General features: G+C 46.7%; 1 protein-coding gene across 5 annotated transcripts in view; it reads left to right on the top strand.

The window, feature by feature from the left end:
• The window catches only part of LOC140406188 (transcription factor RFX4-like), a 107,026-nt gene that overhangs the window by 15,582 nt on the left and 78,208 nt on the right, over positions 1-13,236 (top strand). For 4 of the 5 annotated variants that reach the window (XM_072494330.1, XM_072494329.1, XM_072494327.1 and 1 more), the window contains exon 3: positions 5,931-6,144. The exons of the other annotated variant lie outside the window; for it this stretch is intronic. In XM_072494330.1, coding sequence (XP_072350431.1) covers positions 5,931-6,144 — 214 coding nt within the window. The remainder of the gene's footprint in view (positions 1-5,930; positions 6,145-13,236) is intronic. 5 annotated transcript variants of the gene reach the window in all.

The following is a 13,236-nucleotide window of genomic DNA, read 5'->3' as shown; positions in this document are numbered from 1 at the left end:
AGTTAGAGATCTCCATTCTGAAAAACTCCCTTCCACAGTATATTGATCTTCACAGTATAGAAACAAAGTGGCTGTTGAGTCCAGGGAAAGGGGCACTGGCCAAATAACTGTTCTGTCCTGGCTGGCGGTGAACCTCTTGAGTGTTGGTGTTAGTGTCCAGAGTAAGTGGTGAATATGCATCACGTTCCTAACTCAAGTCTTGTGGATGGTGGAGAGGTTTTGTTTGCCAGGAGGTGAACCACTCTCACAGAGTATCCAGCAGCTCTAATAACCATAGTGTCGATACAATTGTTCCAGTTAAATTTCAATAGTAATCTCCGAGATGTTGATGGTGGGAGAGTCAGTGGATGTGATGATTTTAAAGGTCAAAGGAAGGGAAGTTAAATGGGGAATATTTAAATGTACAAAAAACTTTGTTGATCGATGTGTCTGTGGTTGACGACATTTTGTGAAATCCAGATTGTATCCGAGTTGCTTCTTCCAGAAATACACAAAGAGCAGGTTCACAGTGGAGGGAGAACTCATTTGCAGATTTCTCGTGTTTTAGACTCTTCAAAGATCGTTGTTTTAGGATAAAATTCAACCTAAACAAAAACCCTGAAGGAATTTGTTCAGGTGTTAAATTTCTTTATAAGCTGCTGACTGTAACAGTTATGGACAAATGGAGTTTACCTTGTCTCAGCTTGAGAGTGATCCAGAGTGACGAGCAGGACTTGGAAGTACAATGTCAGGAGCTTTTGTGGTCACAATGTCCTGATATTGCTTTGAGCAAGTCTCTAACTTGGCAAAGCATCAAAATGATGCCCAGCTAGACCCTGGGTAGGCATGGTAACCAATCTAGTGATCTTGGTATGATGTTATCTTGGTGTGTAACTAATCTGGTAGCAATGGGCTGAATTCTCCGCCTCCAGACGCTGGCAGCTAAAGTTGCGATCGGGCAGAGAATAATGGGTAATGTAAAATTTGTGATTTGTGTGCGGTGTCGATTCCGATGCCATGCTCCGGTCCTCTGCCAGCGGCATCAGTGAAGTTCACTCTCGGCTCCTGCAGGTCCATGCAAAACTGTCAGTTGCATGGATTTAGATCTCATTAGTGGGTTGGACACTTTATGCTCCACCCCTTCACGATGCTCCACCCCTCCCAGGCGGAGGTCACGAGGATGTAAATTGATATACGTATTTACAAGTGGGGCCAAGGCCCAAGAGCTGTTGAGGAGGAGCAAGAGGGTAAAAAAACTCTAAAATAAACTCTCAAAATATGGTGGGCTTGCTGAGCGTGGCTGCCTAAGCCGGAGGGAGTATCGGGGGAGTAACTTAGTGCCATGTCCATGCACTCGGGTATCCCCCTCGAGATCAGGGTGCTGTGGCCCAGACCGCCAATGCTGCAGTATGTTATTAATTAAGGTGCTACATACAGGCTCCTGGCTGTTCACCCTGCTGACTGTTCACTCTGTCCTATAAATGTTCAGAGAGCCTCTGGTCATGTGCGAGCTGACCCAGGTCACCCCTCTGGAAACCCTCAGGCCCCAGCTGACTCACCAAGGGAGGTCACCTGCCCACCAATCCTCATTGCACTCCTCAGAAGCGCTGCTCCACTGCAGAGGAAGCAAGGGATTAGCAGAGCTCACCCCAACCAAAGGACAGCTGCACCGTGACCTTTGGTACCCTCTCTGGCACACTGCCTCTCTCAGAGTTGAGGCCTCACCAGTGATCCCCATCCCTCAGGATCATGAGCTGCCTCCTCCTTGTGAGGCTGGCAGCACTGACTGCCTCTGCCACCTCCTCCCAGGTGCTGTTCAGGAGGGGAGACTTGAGACTTTGGCCCATCCTGGGGAAGAGGCTGTCCCTCCTCTCCTCAATGGCATTGGTTAGGCAGTGGGTCCAACTCAGACTCCTGAAACAGGCAGGGGGCAAACCTTCTCTGAGTCATATTCATGTCTGGGATGAGTGTGTGTGTGTGTGGTGAGTGGGGAGCCTATAAGCAGCTCTAGCTTGTCAGGCTCTTTAGCCAGAACTCCGGCCCCAGCAGAAATGCCGCCACTGGGGATGGGAATTGCTTTCAATTCATGCCCATTTTCATGTCCCAAATTCCAGAACAAACAGCGCTCCTAACAGGAACGTGAACTGCATGCGGTCCGGCAGGAACACTGAGGGGTGAATTCTCCGCCAGCGGGATTCTCTGTTCCGCTGGCAGTGCACCCCCACCTAGGGTTCCCGGTGGCAGGGGGGGTGCCTACAATGGGAAATTCCATTGGCCAGCGGCGGGTATGGAGAATCCCGCTGCCAGCGACGGCGCGGAGAAACACACAGCTGGGGAGGCGGAGAATTCACCCCTCAGCCTCCCAAACAGAGAATTCAGCCCATCTCCATAGAAATCAGTCTACAACACTGTTATAACCCGACTGGAGGCCACGGGGTCTGCAACATCAGAGTGCCAGTGGCCTCACCTGAATATGATTGCCCCAGACAAGGGGGCGGAACCCTAAGCAAGGGTTCACCGGGACATAAATACCCCAACCCAAGTGTGGGCTGGGCATGGGAAACCCTTCAGGGAGTAGGATTTGTATTCTAGTATGTAAAATAAATAATGAGTTTTCTAACAGTCATCACTTCCGTGTGGCCGCTCGCCTGGAACGTTACGGACACCGGTATCGGTTTGTCTTTAATTAATGTTGGGCAGGTGGTTGGAGTGTAAAATTGGTACACAGCTTAAGAATGACGTGTACAGGGCGGCATGTGGCCGGCCCTGGGTCCCGTTCCGTGTGGAGTTTGCACATTCTCCCCGTGTCTGCTCGGGTTTCACCCTCACAACCCAAAGATGTGCAGGTTAGGTGGATTGGCCCTGCTTAATTGCCCCTTAATTGGAAAAAAAATAATTGGGTACTCTAAATTTATATTAAAAAAAAGAATGACGTGTACATTTACATTGCAAGATTACGACTGATGGCAAGTGGTTTGCTAAACTGCACCAGGAGTGAATCGGGTTGACTCTGGAGCTGGGTAGTGTTCCACTGCTTTGGAATATAAATCCAGTGTAGTATCAAACCTGGTTTACAAAGTCTGCTGAGCCTACCACTTTCAGGTTAATTGCTTCGAGAGTAACAATGGTCCCTTCCTCACTACCATAACATTTCAACATTCTAAATCTTGGAAGAGAGACACGCCCCTGCTTGTGTTAAATTTTCTCCTAACAGAACAGTGGAATTCTTGGGCATCTGTTTGTGGAAAGGTCCCGCAAGACATATAATGGTTTTCCACCAAGTGGTGTAAACAGTCCTGATATCTGGTTACTGTCCCATTACTTGCCCCCATGATGTGAGCTCAGTGTTGGTGTCCAGAACTACATGCAAAAACACATCGCTGGTCATCATTTTCTCATTCATAGAGCACATTTCACAGGCTGTGGGTGTCACTGGCTGGGCCAACATTTGTTGCCCATCCCTAATTGCCTTTGAGCAGGTGGTGATGTCCCCCAATACCTAAACGGTGGAGCTGTCCCTCTCCCCAGTGAGGAACTAGCTGCTCCTGCACATAGGGAGCGATGGGTTTCCTTTGGGGCTGGACACGTTTTGACCCAGGCAATTTCATTGTGACCAAAAGAGACTGGGATTCTGGGAATGGGATTATCAGGCTAGTGGAATGCTGGACTGTCACTTGCCACCAATGGTAACATTGCAGTCTAAATGCACACGTCATTCTTCAGAGCCATGTAAATTTCACACTTCTGCCTCCTGTCTAACATTAAATAAAGTCAACCTGATCATAGTATGGTTTTCATGGAGGTATTGTTACCAGATTGGTTGCAAAATCACAATTTTTACATTACCCATTATACTCTGTCCGATCGCAATTTTAAAGCTGCCAGCGTCTGGAGGCGGAGAATTCAGCCCATTGCTACCAGATTGGTTGCACACCAAGGTCATTCGATTGATCACATCATAGCAAGATCACTAGATTGGTTACCATGCCTACTAGGATCTAGATGGGCATCATTTTGATGTTAAGCCAAGCTAGAGATTTGCTCAAAGCACCATCAGAACAATGTGACCCTGAGGTTCCTGGTATTGTACTTCCAAGTCCTGCTCATATTCACCTAGAGGACTAGAATATAAGAGAGTAGACGTCATACTGCGGTTGTACAAAGCCCTGGTTAGACCACATCCGGAGTTACTGTGAGCAGTTCTGGGCACCACGCCTTAGGAAGGGTATATTGACCATGGAGGGTGATTCACCAGACTGAAACCTGGAAATCAAGGGTTAATTTTCAAAGGGAGATTAACACAAACTAGGGGTGTATTCCCTGAAATTCAGACGGCTAAAGGGTGATTTGATCAAAGATTTCAGGATATTAATGGGAACAGATAAAATAGATTTAAATTATTTCCATCGCTTGGGCCGTCTAGACTAAGGGCCATAATCTAAAAATTAGAGGCAATACTTTCGGGAGTGAAATTAGGAAACACTTCCACCCACAATGGGTGATATAATTTTAGAACTTTCTCCTGCAAATAATAATAGATCATTTGATCCCTTGTTAATTTAAAATCTAATATCGATCCATTATCGTTATGTAAAGGTATTAAGGAATATCAAGCAGATGCACTTAGGTGGATAGGAGGCCTTGTGGTACAGTGGGCAGCATCCTTACCTCTGGTCAGAAGCTCCGGATTCAAGGCCAACCCCAGGACTTGTTGGTCACGGAAAGAGCATTGATAACTTGGTTCAAAGGGCAGATATCGGGCTCAGGAATCCTTCCATCACTTCCCCACTAATCGGCAAAAGGTAACAAACTGTGTTTGGGTGTGAAGATACGCTAACAAAAACATTAGATGGATAATCAGCCATGATCTCATTGAATGGTGGAACAGACTCAAGGGGCCGAATGGCCTCCTCCTGTTCCTATGTTCCTGTCTGCCCATAAGGAGGCTTGTATCGATGGGAGAAGATCAGAATGTGTCTGGTGTTCGATCCTGGGCAGCGTTTCAATCTCTTTAAGGTGGAATCTCCACTACAATCCCACAATACCCAACCATACTTCTGTTTTTCCTCAATTCAAATGTTAGATCATTAGTCCTGCGTTGGAGCCAACTAGCGCAGTTACACTGTAACATGTTGTATCTCCATTCATATCAGACTCACTGTTAACAATTTACTCTTCAGGTCTATCTCCCTGACTGTGACAGCAAGCTCCAGATCAATGCAGTATTCCACTGGGAGATTGTGTAGATTTATCTGGAAGTGTCTCCACAAAGAGAGCTTGTCTGATCCCTGTCTCTTACTGTGAGGAATTGTACTAATGGAGAGAAGCAGAGTTAGAAATGGGTGGTTAATGTCAGCAGTCCTTTGCTGGGTCATTCAACATGGAGACTGGACATCGCATCAATGCCTGAACTGGGATCTGTTCAGCGTCAGCTTTGACGCCAGGGTTACATTGTCCTTACACTGTAGTGACTTCACAGCTGCTTTTCACTGAATGTACAATGAAAGTGGGTGTGACACCAACTGGTTTAGCTCCGTTAGCTGGATGGCTGGTTTGTGGCGCAGAGCGAGGACAGCAGCGTGGGTTCAATTCCCGTACCGGCTGAGGATATTCATGAAGGCCCCTCCTTCTCAAACATGAAAGTGGGTGTGCACTAGAAGTCGTATGCGGATCTGATCTAGAAAGTTACAAAATAATGAAAAATAATTTCCGCTTTACTCACCCTGCACAGTTTGACTCCTGTTGGGAGAATGCTGCCACTCTCGGCACTTCCTGTGTAAACTGAATCAGAAGAGGGCCATTCAGCCCATTGTGCCTTGTGCTGGCACCTTGTCAGGGCCATCAATGAGCTGGTTGATTTGTTTGTTCTGAATTTAGAGAACCATTTGTCTAATTATTTAACAGTAACCCTGGTGTGTGTGTGTGTGTGTGTGTGTGATTGCCGCTAACAGATACCATTATTATGGGATAGCTGTGAAGGAGAGCTCCCCGTATTACGATGTGATGTATTCCAAGAAAGGAGCAGCCTGGGTAAACGAAACGGGGAAGAAAGAAGTGGCAAAGCAGACGGTGGCATATTCACCACGTTCCAAGCTGGGCACCTTGCTGCCAGAGTTTCCAAATGTCAAAGACCTAAATCTGCCAGCGAGCCTCTCGGAGGAGAAGGTAAACACACAATGATCCATTATCTATGCTGCTTCATGCCAATGCACAAATTAAATGTAGATCATCCTTGTCTCACAGATAAAATGCGAGGGACAAAAACTGTGCAGCCTTTTTACAAACAGAACCACGCAGTTTTTAATGAGAATTCAGGAGCTGCCTATTTCCATCCATCCGAGGGAGGAGAATAACAGACTTGACAAAATGGAAAAGTTAACTATAGCATTACATCCAATATACAGCAGGGATACAGGTCATTTGGCCCAACTGGTTCATGCTGGTGTTTCTGCTGCACATAGAAGTCACAGAACACAGAATCCCTACAGTGCAGAAGGAGGCCACTCGGCCCACTGAGTCTGCACCAACTCTCTGAAAGAGCACCCTAACCAAGCTCCCATCCTATCCCTGTAATCCCACCTAACCCCCATATCCCTGGACATTAAGATGCAATTTTGCATAGTCAATCCACCTAAACAGCATATCTTTGGACTGTGGGAGGAAACTGGAGCATCTGAAGGAAACCCACACAGACACTGGGAGAAAGTGCAAACTCCACGCAGACAGTCACCTAAGGCCAGAATCAAACCCGGGTCCCTAGGGCTGTGAGGCAGCAGAGCTAACCACTGTGCCGCCATGCTGCCCGATCCTCTTCCCATTCCCCATTTCATCATCCCAGAAATTCCTTCTATTTCCTTCTCCAATATACATTTGCCTTGCTTCCATTTAAATGCATCAATGCTGTTCACTTCAGCTACTCCATGTGGTAGCCAGCTCCACATTCTAACCATGTGACTTATATATTTTATATCTCAGGGCTATCGGGAGATAGTATATGTGTGTAACAGATTGTATTCACAATGCTTTAAAATATCTACTTCATGCTTCAAGTCTGACGTCCAGCTTTTTGGACAGCTTTGTTTTCCTTTTCTCCTCGTCTACAATCAGGTTAACCAAACAATCATAGTGAGCATCAATAGTAAACAGACTCACCAAATCAAACATAAAAAACTTTATCACGAGAGTACTGATCTTCAATTTATGGCCCTCAATTTTAGGAAGGTCGAGGAGGGCAGCAAGTAATTGTAGCACAACATTAGTCATTGTAGCATTGCATTTGTAAGTGTAGCATTGCATTAATCATTGTAGCATTGCGTTAGTAATTGTAGCATTGTATTGGTCATTGTAGCATTGCATTAGTCATTGTAGCATTGTATTTGTAAGTATAGCATTACATTAATCATTGTAGCATTGCATTAGTAACTGTAGCATTGCATTGGTCATTGTAGCATTGCATTAATTATTGCAGTATTGCATTGGTCATTGTGGCATTGCATTAGTCATTGTAGCATTGTATTAGTCATTGTAGCATTGCATTAGTAATTGTAGCATGACATTAGTCATTGTAGCATTGCATTAATCATTGTATCATTGAATTAGTCATTGTAGTATTGTATTAGTAATTGTAGCACAACATTAGTCTTTGTAGCATTGCATTTGTAAGTACAGCATTGCATTAATCATTGCATCATTGTATTAGTCATTGTAGCATTGCATTGGTCATTGTAGTATTGCATTAGTCATTGTACTATTGCATTGGTCATTTTAACAATGCATTAGTCATTGTAGCATTGCATTGGTCATTGTAGTATTGCATTGGGCATTGTAACATTGCATTGGTCATTGTAGTATTGTGTTAGTAATTGTAGCATTGTGTTAGTAATTGTGGCAATGCATTAGTCATTTCTGTTTTGTTTGAAGTGCAGAATAAATAGATGGGATGTATTATAGCCAGATAAGGGGAATTGTTCTGGTATAAGAACATGGGCTGGATTCTCAGCCGGTCGCCACGAGTAGTGGAGTTCCTGATGCAGCGGAGAATCCAATGTCTGGAAAAAAACGGATCAGTGGAGGTTCAGATGTCTGGATTGTTTAATTTCATTTTCCTTCATGCTTGAATGGCTCTCAAGTACCCTGCTTTGAACCTGACCACAATGTTTGCAAACATCTAAGAATTCAGTGCTTTCACTTCATCTTTTTCTCAGCAGACAAAACTTAAATGCTTTTGATGTGGTCGTGAGCTGTCAATCATGGCATGATGTTTATAAACATTGCGGTTCATTTCACAGCAGGGTACTTGTGATCCATTTAAGCGTGAAGGGAAACTAAATTAAACAATCCAGACATCGGGCTGTGTGGAAGCTGTTAATTACAGTCTAGTAAAAGCAATTTATCTTGGAAGTGAATAGAAGTCATGCAGATCAAAGGATCTGAGAGGCTTTACACCATGGTGATGTGATTTTTTGTTTTCCATGAAGTTACAGCTGCTGCTTTCGCTGCCTGTGGAAGCAAGTTTAGGGATAGGTTAGTTTTAAAGCAATTATTGTTTTCACTGTTTTCGCCAACTGGACTGCTCTGCAACTTCCAGGCAGGAGTAACTGATATGGTTGGGGGGGGGGGGGGTTCTCTGATATGGGGATTCCCTGTTATGGAGGATTCCTTGTTATGGTGGGCGACTCTCGTGGGGATCTCTGGTGGGGGTCTTTGGTGGGGGCCTCTGAGGGAAGTCTCTGATGGGGGTGTCTGGTGGGGGTCTCTGATGAGGGTATCTGGTGCGGGGGGTCTGTGGATGGTCTCTGATAGGGGTTTTTGGTGGGGGTCTATTGGTGGTCTGTGGTGCAAGTCCCTGCTGCGGGTCTCTGGTGGTGGTCTTTTGTTCAGGAGTCTGATGGGAACCTCTGGTGGGGGTCTCTGGGGGGGGGGATGAGTCATTCCCATGCATGTGTACTGTGTGGGGGGGGGGGGTTACCCAGCAAGGGTGGATCCAGATAGGGTGGACAATGAGAGCCTTTTTCCTCGGATGGTGATGTCTAGTACGAGGGGACATAGCTTTAATTGAGGGGAGATAGATATAGGACAAATGTCAGAGATAGGTTCTTTACTCAGAGAGTAGTAAGGGCGTGGAATGCCCTGCTTGCAACAGTAGTGGACTCGCCAACACTAAGGGCATTCAAATGGTCATTGGATAGACATATGGACGATAAGGGAATAGTGTAGATGGGTTTTAGAGTGGTTTCACAGGTCGGCGCAACATCGAGGGCCGAAGGGCCTGTACTGCGCTGTAATGTTCTATGTTCGAATTCCTGTGGTGGGGTGGCAGGGCTTATGTTGAGGGGGGAGGGGAGCCATCCACCAGACCTTGCTATCGGGCCACCCGCTCAAAATGGCGGGCCGATAGCGTGTTTTGCGATGGAATCCCTCACAATCCCCACCATGCATACAATTGCATGGCAAGGGATAGCGTATCGCCTCTGGGTGCCGATCCTCGCGCAGGTGCGATTCAGCTCCGGTGGGAGAAGATGGTCTCCCTAATGGAGAATCCTGCCCATGTCTTGGAAAAGAAACAAGGCTTTATGTTGAGGATCTGGGAAAGGGCTCAAACAAGGCTCACCCATTTTGCATTTCCACTAAGTAATTCCTCTCCCCTCAAGTTCCCAATACGTCAATGTGTGACTCCTATTTTGGTGCTAACCAATGGCAAAAGGAGTTCAGAATGAGCTCACCTTATTGGCCATGAAGATTGGAGTCTTCAGGAGGTCAGGAGGTGATCTGATTTCTGACCTCACGAGCAAAGTTACAGTGACGCAATCTGTATGTCCCAATCTACTAATAAGTAGCTGATTTGGATTTTTGGAATGAACATCAAATGGTTTTGTCCATGATGAAGTATCTGCAAACGTACCTGTCTTTGGGAAATGTATCACAAAGAAAGACCTCATGCTTTTTTTATTCATTCATGTGATGTGGGTGTTGCTCGTTAGGCCAGCATTTATTGCTGACTGCTGGTCCGGCGCACGGTGGCACAGTGATTAGCATTGCTGCCTCACAGCGCCAGGGACACAGGTTCAATTCTGGCCTTGGTTGACTGTGTGAAGTTTGCACTTTCTCCCCGTGTCTGCGTGGGTTTCCTCCGGGTGCTCTGGTTTCCTCCCACTGTCCAAAGATGTGCAGGTTAGGTTAAGGAATTTAGCGATAGGGCAGGGGAGTGGGCTTGGGTGGAGTGCTCTTTCAAAGGGTCAATGCAGACTCAATGGGCTGAATGGCCTCCTTCTGCACTGTCGGGATTTCCCTCGGGAAAGTGTGACGAGCTGCCTTCTTGAACCACTGCAGTCCATGTAGTGTAGATGCACCCACAGTTTTGTTAGGGAGGGGTTCCAGGATTTTGACCCAGCGACAGTAAAGGAACAGCGAGATATTTGCAAGTCAAGATGATGTGTGACTTGGATGGGAACCTCCAGGTGGTGGAGTTTCCAGGTATCTGCTGCTCTTGTCTTTCCATATTAGTGGTTGTGGGTTTGGAAGGTGCCATTGGAGGAGAGTTGGTGAGATCCTACACACTGTGGTCACTATGGAGGGAGTGAATGTTTGTGGAAGGGGTGCAAATCAAATGGGGTGGTGTGTCCGGGATTGTGTCCAGCTTCCAGAGTGTTTTTGCAGCTGCGCTCATCCAGGCAAGTGGAGAGCATTCCATCACAATCCTGACTTGCGCCTTGTAGATGGTGGCAGGGCGGCACGGTGGCGCAGTGGTTAGCACTGCTGCCCATGGTGCTGAGGACCTGGGTTCGATCCTGGCTCCGAGTCAGTGTCTGTGGAGTTTGCACATTCTCTCCACGTCTGCATGGGTCTCACCCCCACAGCCCAAATATGTGCAGGTTAGGTGGATTGACCACGTTAAATTGCCCCTTAATTGGAAAAAAAAATAATTGGGTACCCTAAATAAAAAATCATACAAATATCTATATCTCAGACGGCAACAGTACATGACAACCAACAACAGCATACTACTCTCTCTCCTTCATAAGATTGGTTTTGAATTTCACTCCCTTCTGGTGCAGGCCTCTGGATCTATTGTTCTGGACAAGGTGAACCAGTTCATGATGACCAATACTATCTAATCACTTTATAATCCTAAATACAGCAATTGTATCATGTCTTACCCCCTTTTCCAGTGACAACATACTCAATTTATATCTTTTTTCCACTCCCTCCATCTCCTCAACCACCTTGGGTGACCCTCTGTATCGTTTCAATAGCTCCGTTATCCCTTTTGCACTGCGGTGACCAGAACTGTACACCCCAATGATTTATAAAGTGGGCAGGATGGCTTAACTTTCTCAACTCAATGGTGACCATTTCCTGAAATCTGATTTGCTTTACTCAATGTGGAGCAATTTTGTGGTTGCTTCGATCAATCAGGATGAGCAGATGTCGTTCGCTTCCCACTCACATTATTTTATAGATAGAATTTACAGTGCAGAAGGAGGCCATTCGGCCTCCCTTCCCAGGCCCACACACCCACCCTATCCCCATAACCCAGTAACCCCACCCAACACTAAGGGCAATTTTGGACACTAAGGGCAATTTATCATGGCCAATCCACCTAACCTGCACATCTTTGGACTGTGGGAGGAAACAGGAACACCCGGAGGAAACCTACGCAGACACAGGGAGAACGTGCAGACTCCGCACAGACAGTGACCCAAGCCGGGAATCGAACCTGGGACCCTGGAGCTGTGAAGCAATTGTGCTAACCACTAGGCTACTGTGCTGCCCACGTTCCAGTTAAGTCACTGTACCTTCTTGGATATTTTTGGCTTTGTGTGATGTATTTCTCTACATTTAGTTTAATTTACTGCCTTATTCCCAAGAATATTCAGCTGCCCCTGTACCATGTCCTGCTCAGCCTTGCTAGTCATTGCTTTTTTAAAATTAATCTTTCATGGGATGTGGGTGACATTGGCAAGAGCAGCATTCCTTGCTCATCCCTAATTGCCCTTGAACTGAGTGGCTCGCTCGGCCATTTCAGAGGATAGTTTTTTTTTAAAGTATTTTTATTAAGGTTTTGCAGAATTTTTCACAATAAAACAGTAGTAACAATAATAACAAAACAAATTAGAGTGAATATTAACACAGTGCAAAAAGCGAATATACAATAACAATTAAATAGACATTACCCCATGCGACTCAATCATCCCACACCATCCCAATGAAGCACTCACCTCCACCCCCCCCCCCCTCAGAATGCTGCTGCTGCTGTAATTTTAATTTTCCCCGAGAAAGTCGACGAACGGCTGCCACCTCCGAGAGAACCCTCGCGTAGACCCTCTTAAGGCAAACTTTATTTTCTCGAGGCTGAGAAACCCAGCCATGTCGTTAACCCAAGTCTCTACACTCGGGGGGCTTCGAGTCCTTCCACATTAATAAAATCCGTCTCCGGGCTACTAGGGAGGCAAAGGCCAAGACATCGGCCTCTTTCGCCCCTGAACTCCCGAGTCTTCTGACACTCTAAAGATCGCTATCTCTGGACTCGGCACCACCTGTGTGTTAAGCACCTTGGACATTGCCCTCGCAAACCCTTGCCAGAACTCTCTAAGCTCCGGGCATGCCCATAACATGTGGACATGGTTTGCAGGGCTACCCTTGCACCTCATACAACTGTCTTCTACCCCAAAAAACTTGCTCATTCTCGCTGCCGTCATGTGTGCCCGGTGGACCACCTTAAATTGAATTAGACTGAGCCTGGCACATGATGAGTAGGAATTAACCCTGCCCAGGACCTCTGCCCACAGACCCGCTTCCAACTCCTCACCTAGCTCCTCCTCCCACTTGCCCTTGAGCTCCTCCACCGAGGTTTCCTCCACCTTCTGTAGTTCCTGGTAGATAACCGACACCTTCCCCTCCCCCACCCACGTGCCGGAGACCACCCTGTCCTGTATTCTCAGTGGCGGCAGCGTTGGAAAGGCCACTACCTGTTTTTTCAGGAAGGCTCGTACTTGCAGATATTTAAAGGCGTTTCCTGGAGGCAGATTAAATTTGTCCTCTAGCGCCTTCAAACTGGGAAAGCTTCCGTCTATGAACAGATCTCCCATCCTTCTGATGCCTGCCCTCTGCCAACTCTGGAACCCACCATCCATCCTACCCGGGACAAACCTGTGGTTGTCACATATCGGGGTCCAGACCGACGCTCCCTCCACCTTCTTGTACCTCCTCCACTGTCCCCAGATCCGCAGTGTCGCCACCACCACCGGACTTGTGGAG

Source organism: Scyliorhinus torazame, unplaced genomic scaffold, assembly GCF_047496885.1.
Source record: "Scyliorhinus torazame isolate Kashiwa2021f unplaced genomic scaffold, sScyTor2.1 scaffold_347, whole genome shotgun sequence".
Classification (NCBI taxonomy): domain Eukaryota; kingdom Metazoa; phylum Chordata; class Chondrichthyes; order Carcharhiniformes; family Scyliorhinidae; genus Scyliorhinus; species Scyliorhinus torazame.
This window is presented reverse-complemented; position numbering and strand designations above follow the sequence as displayed.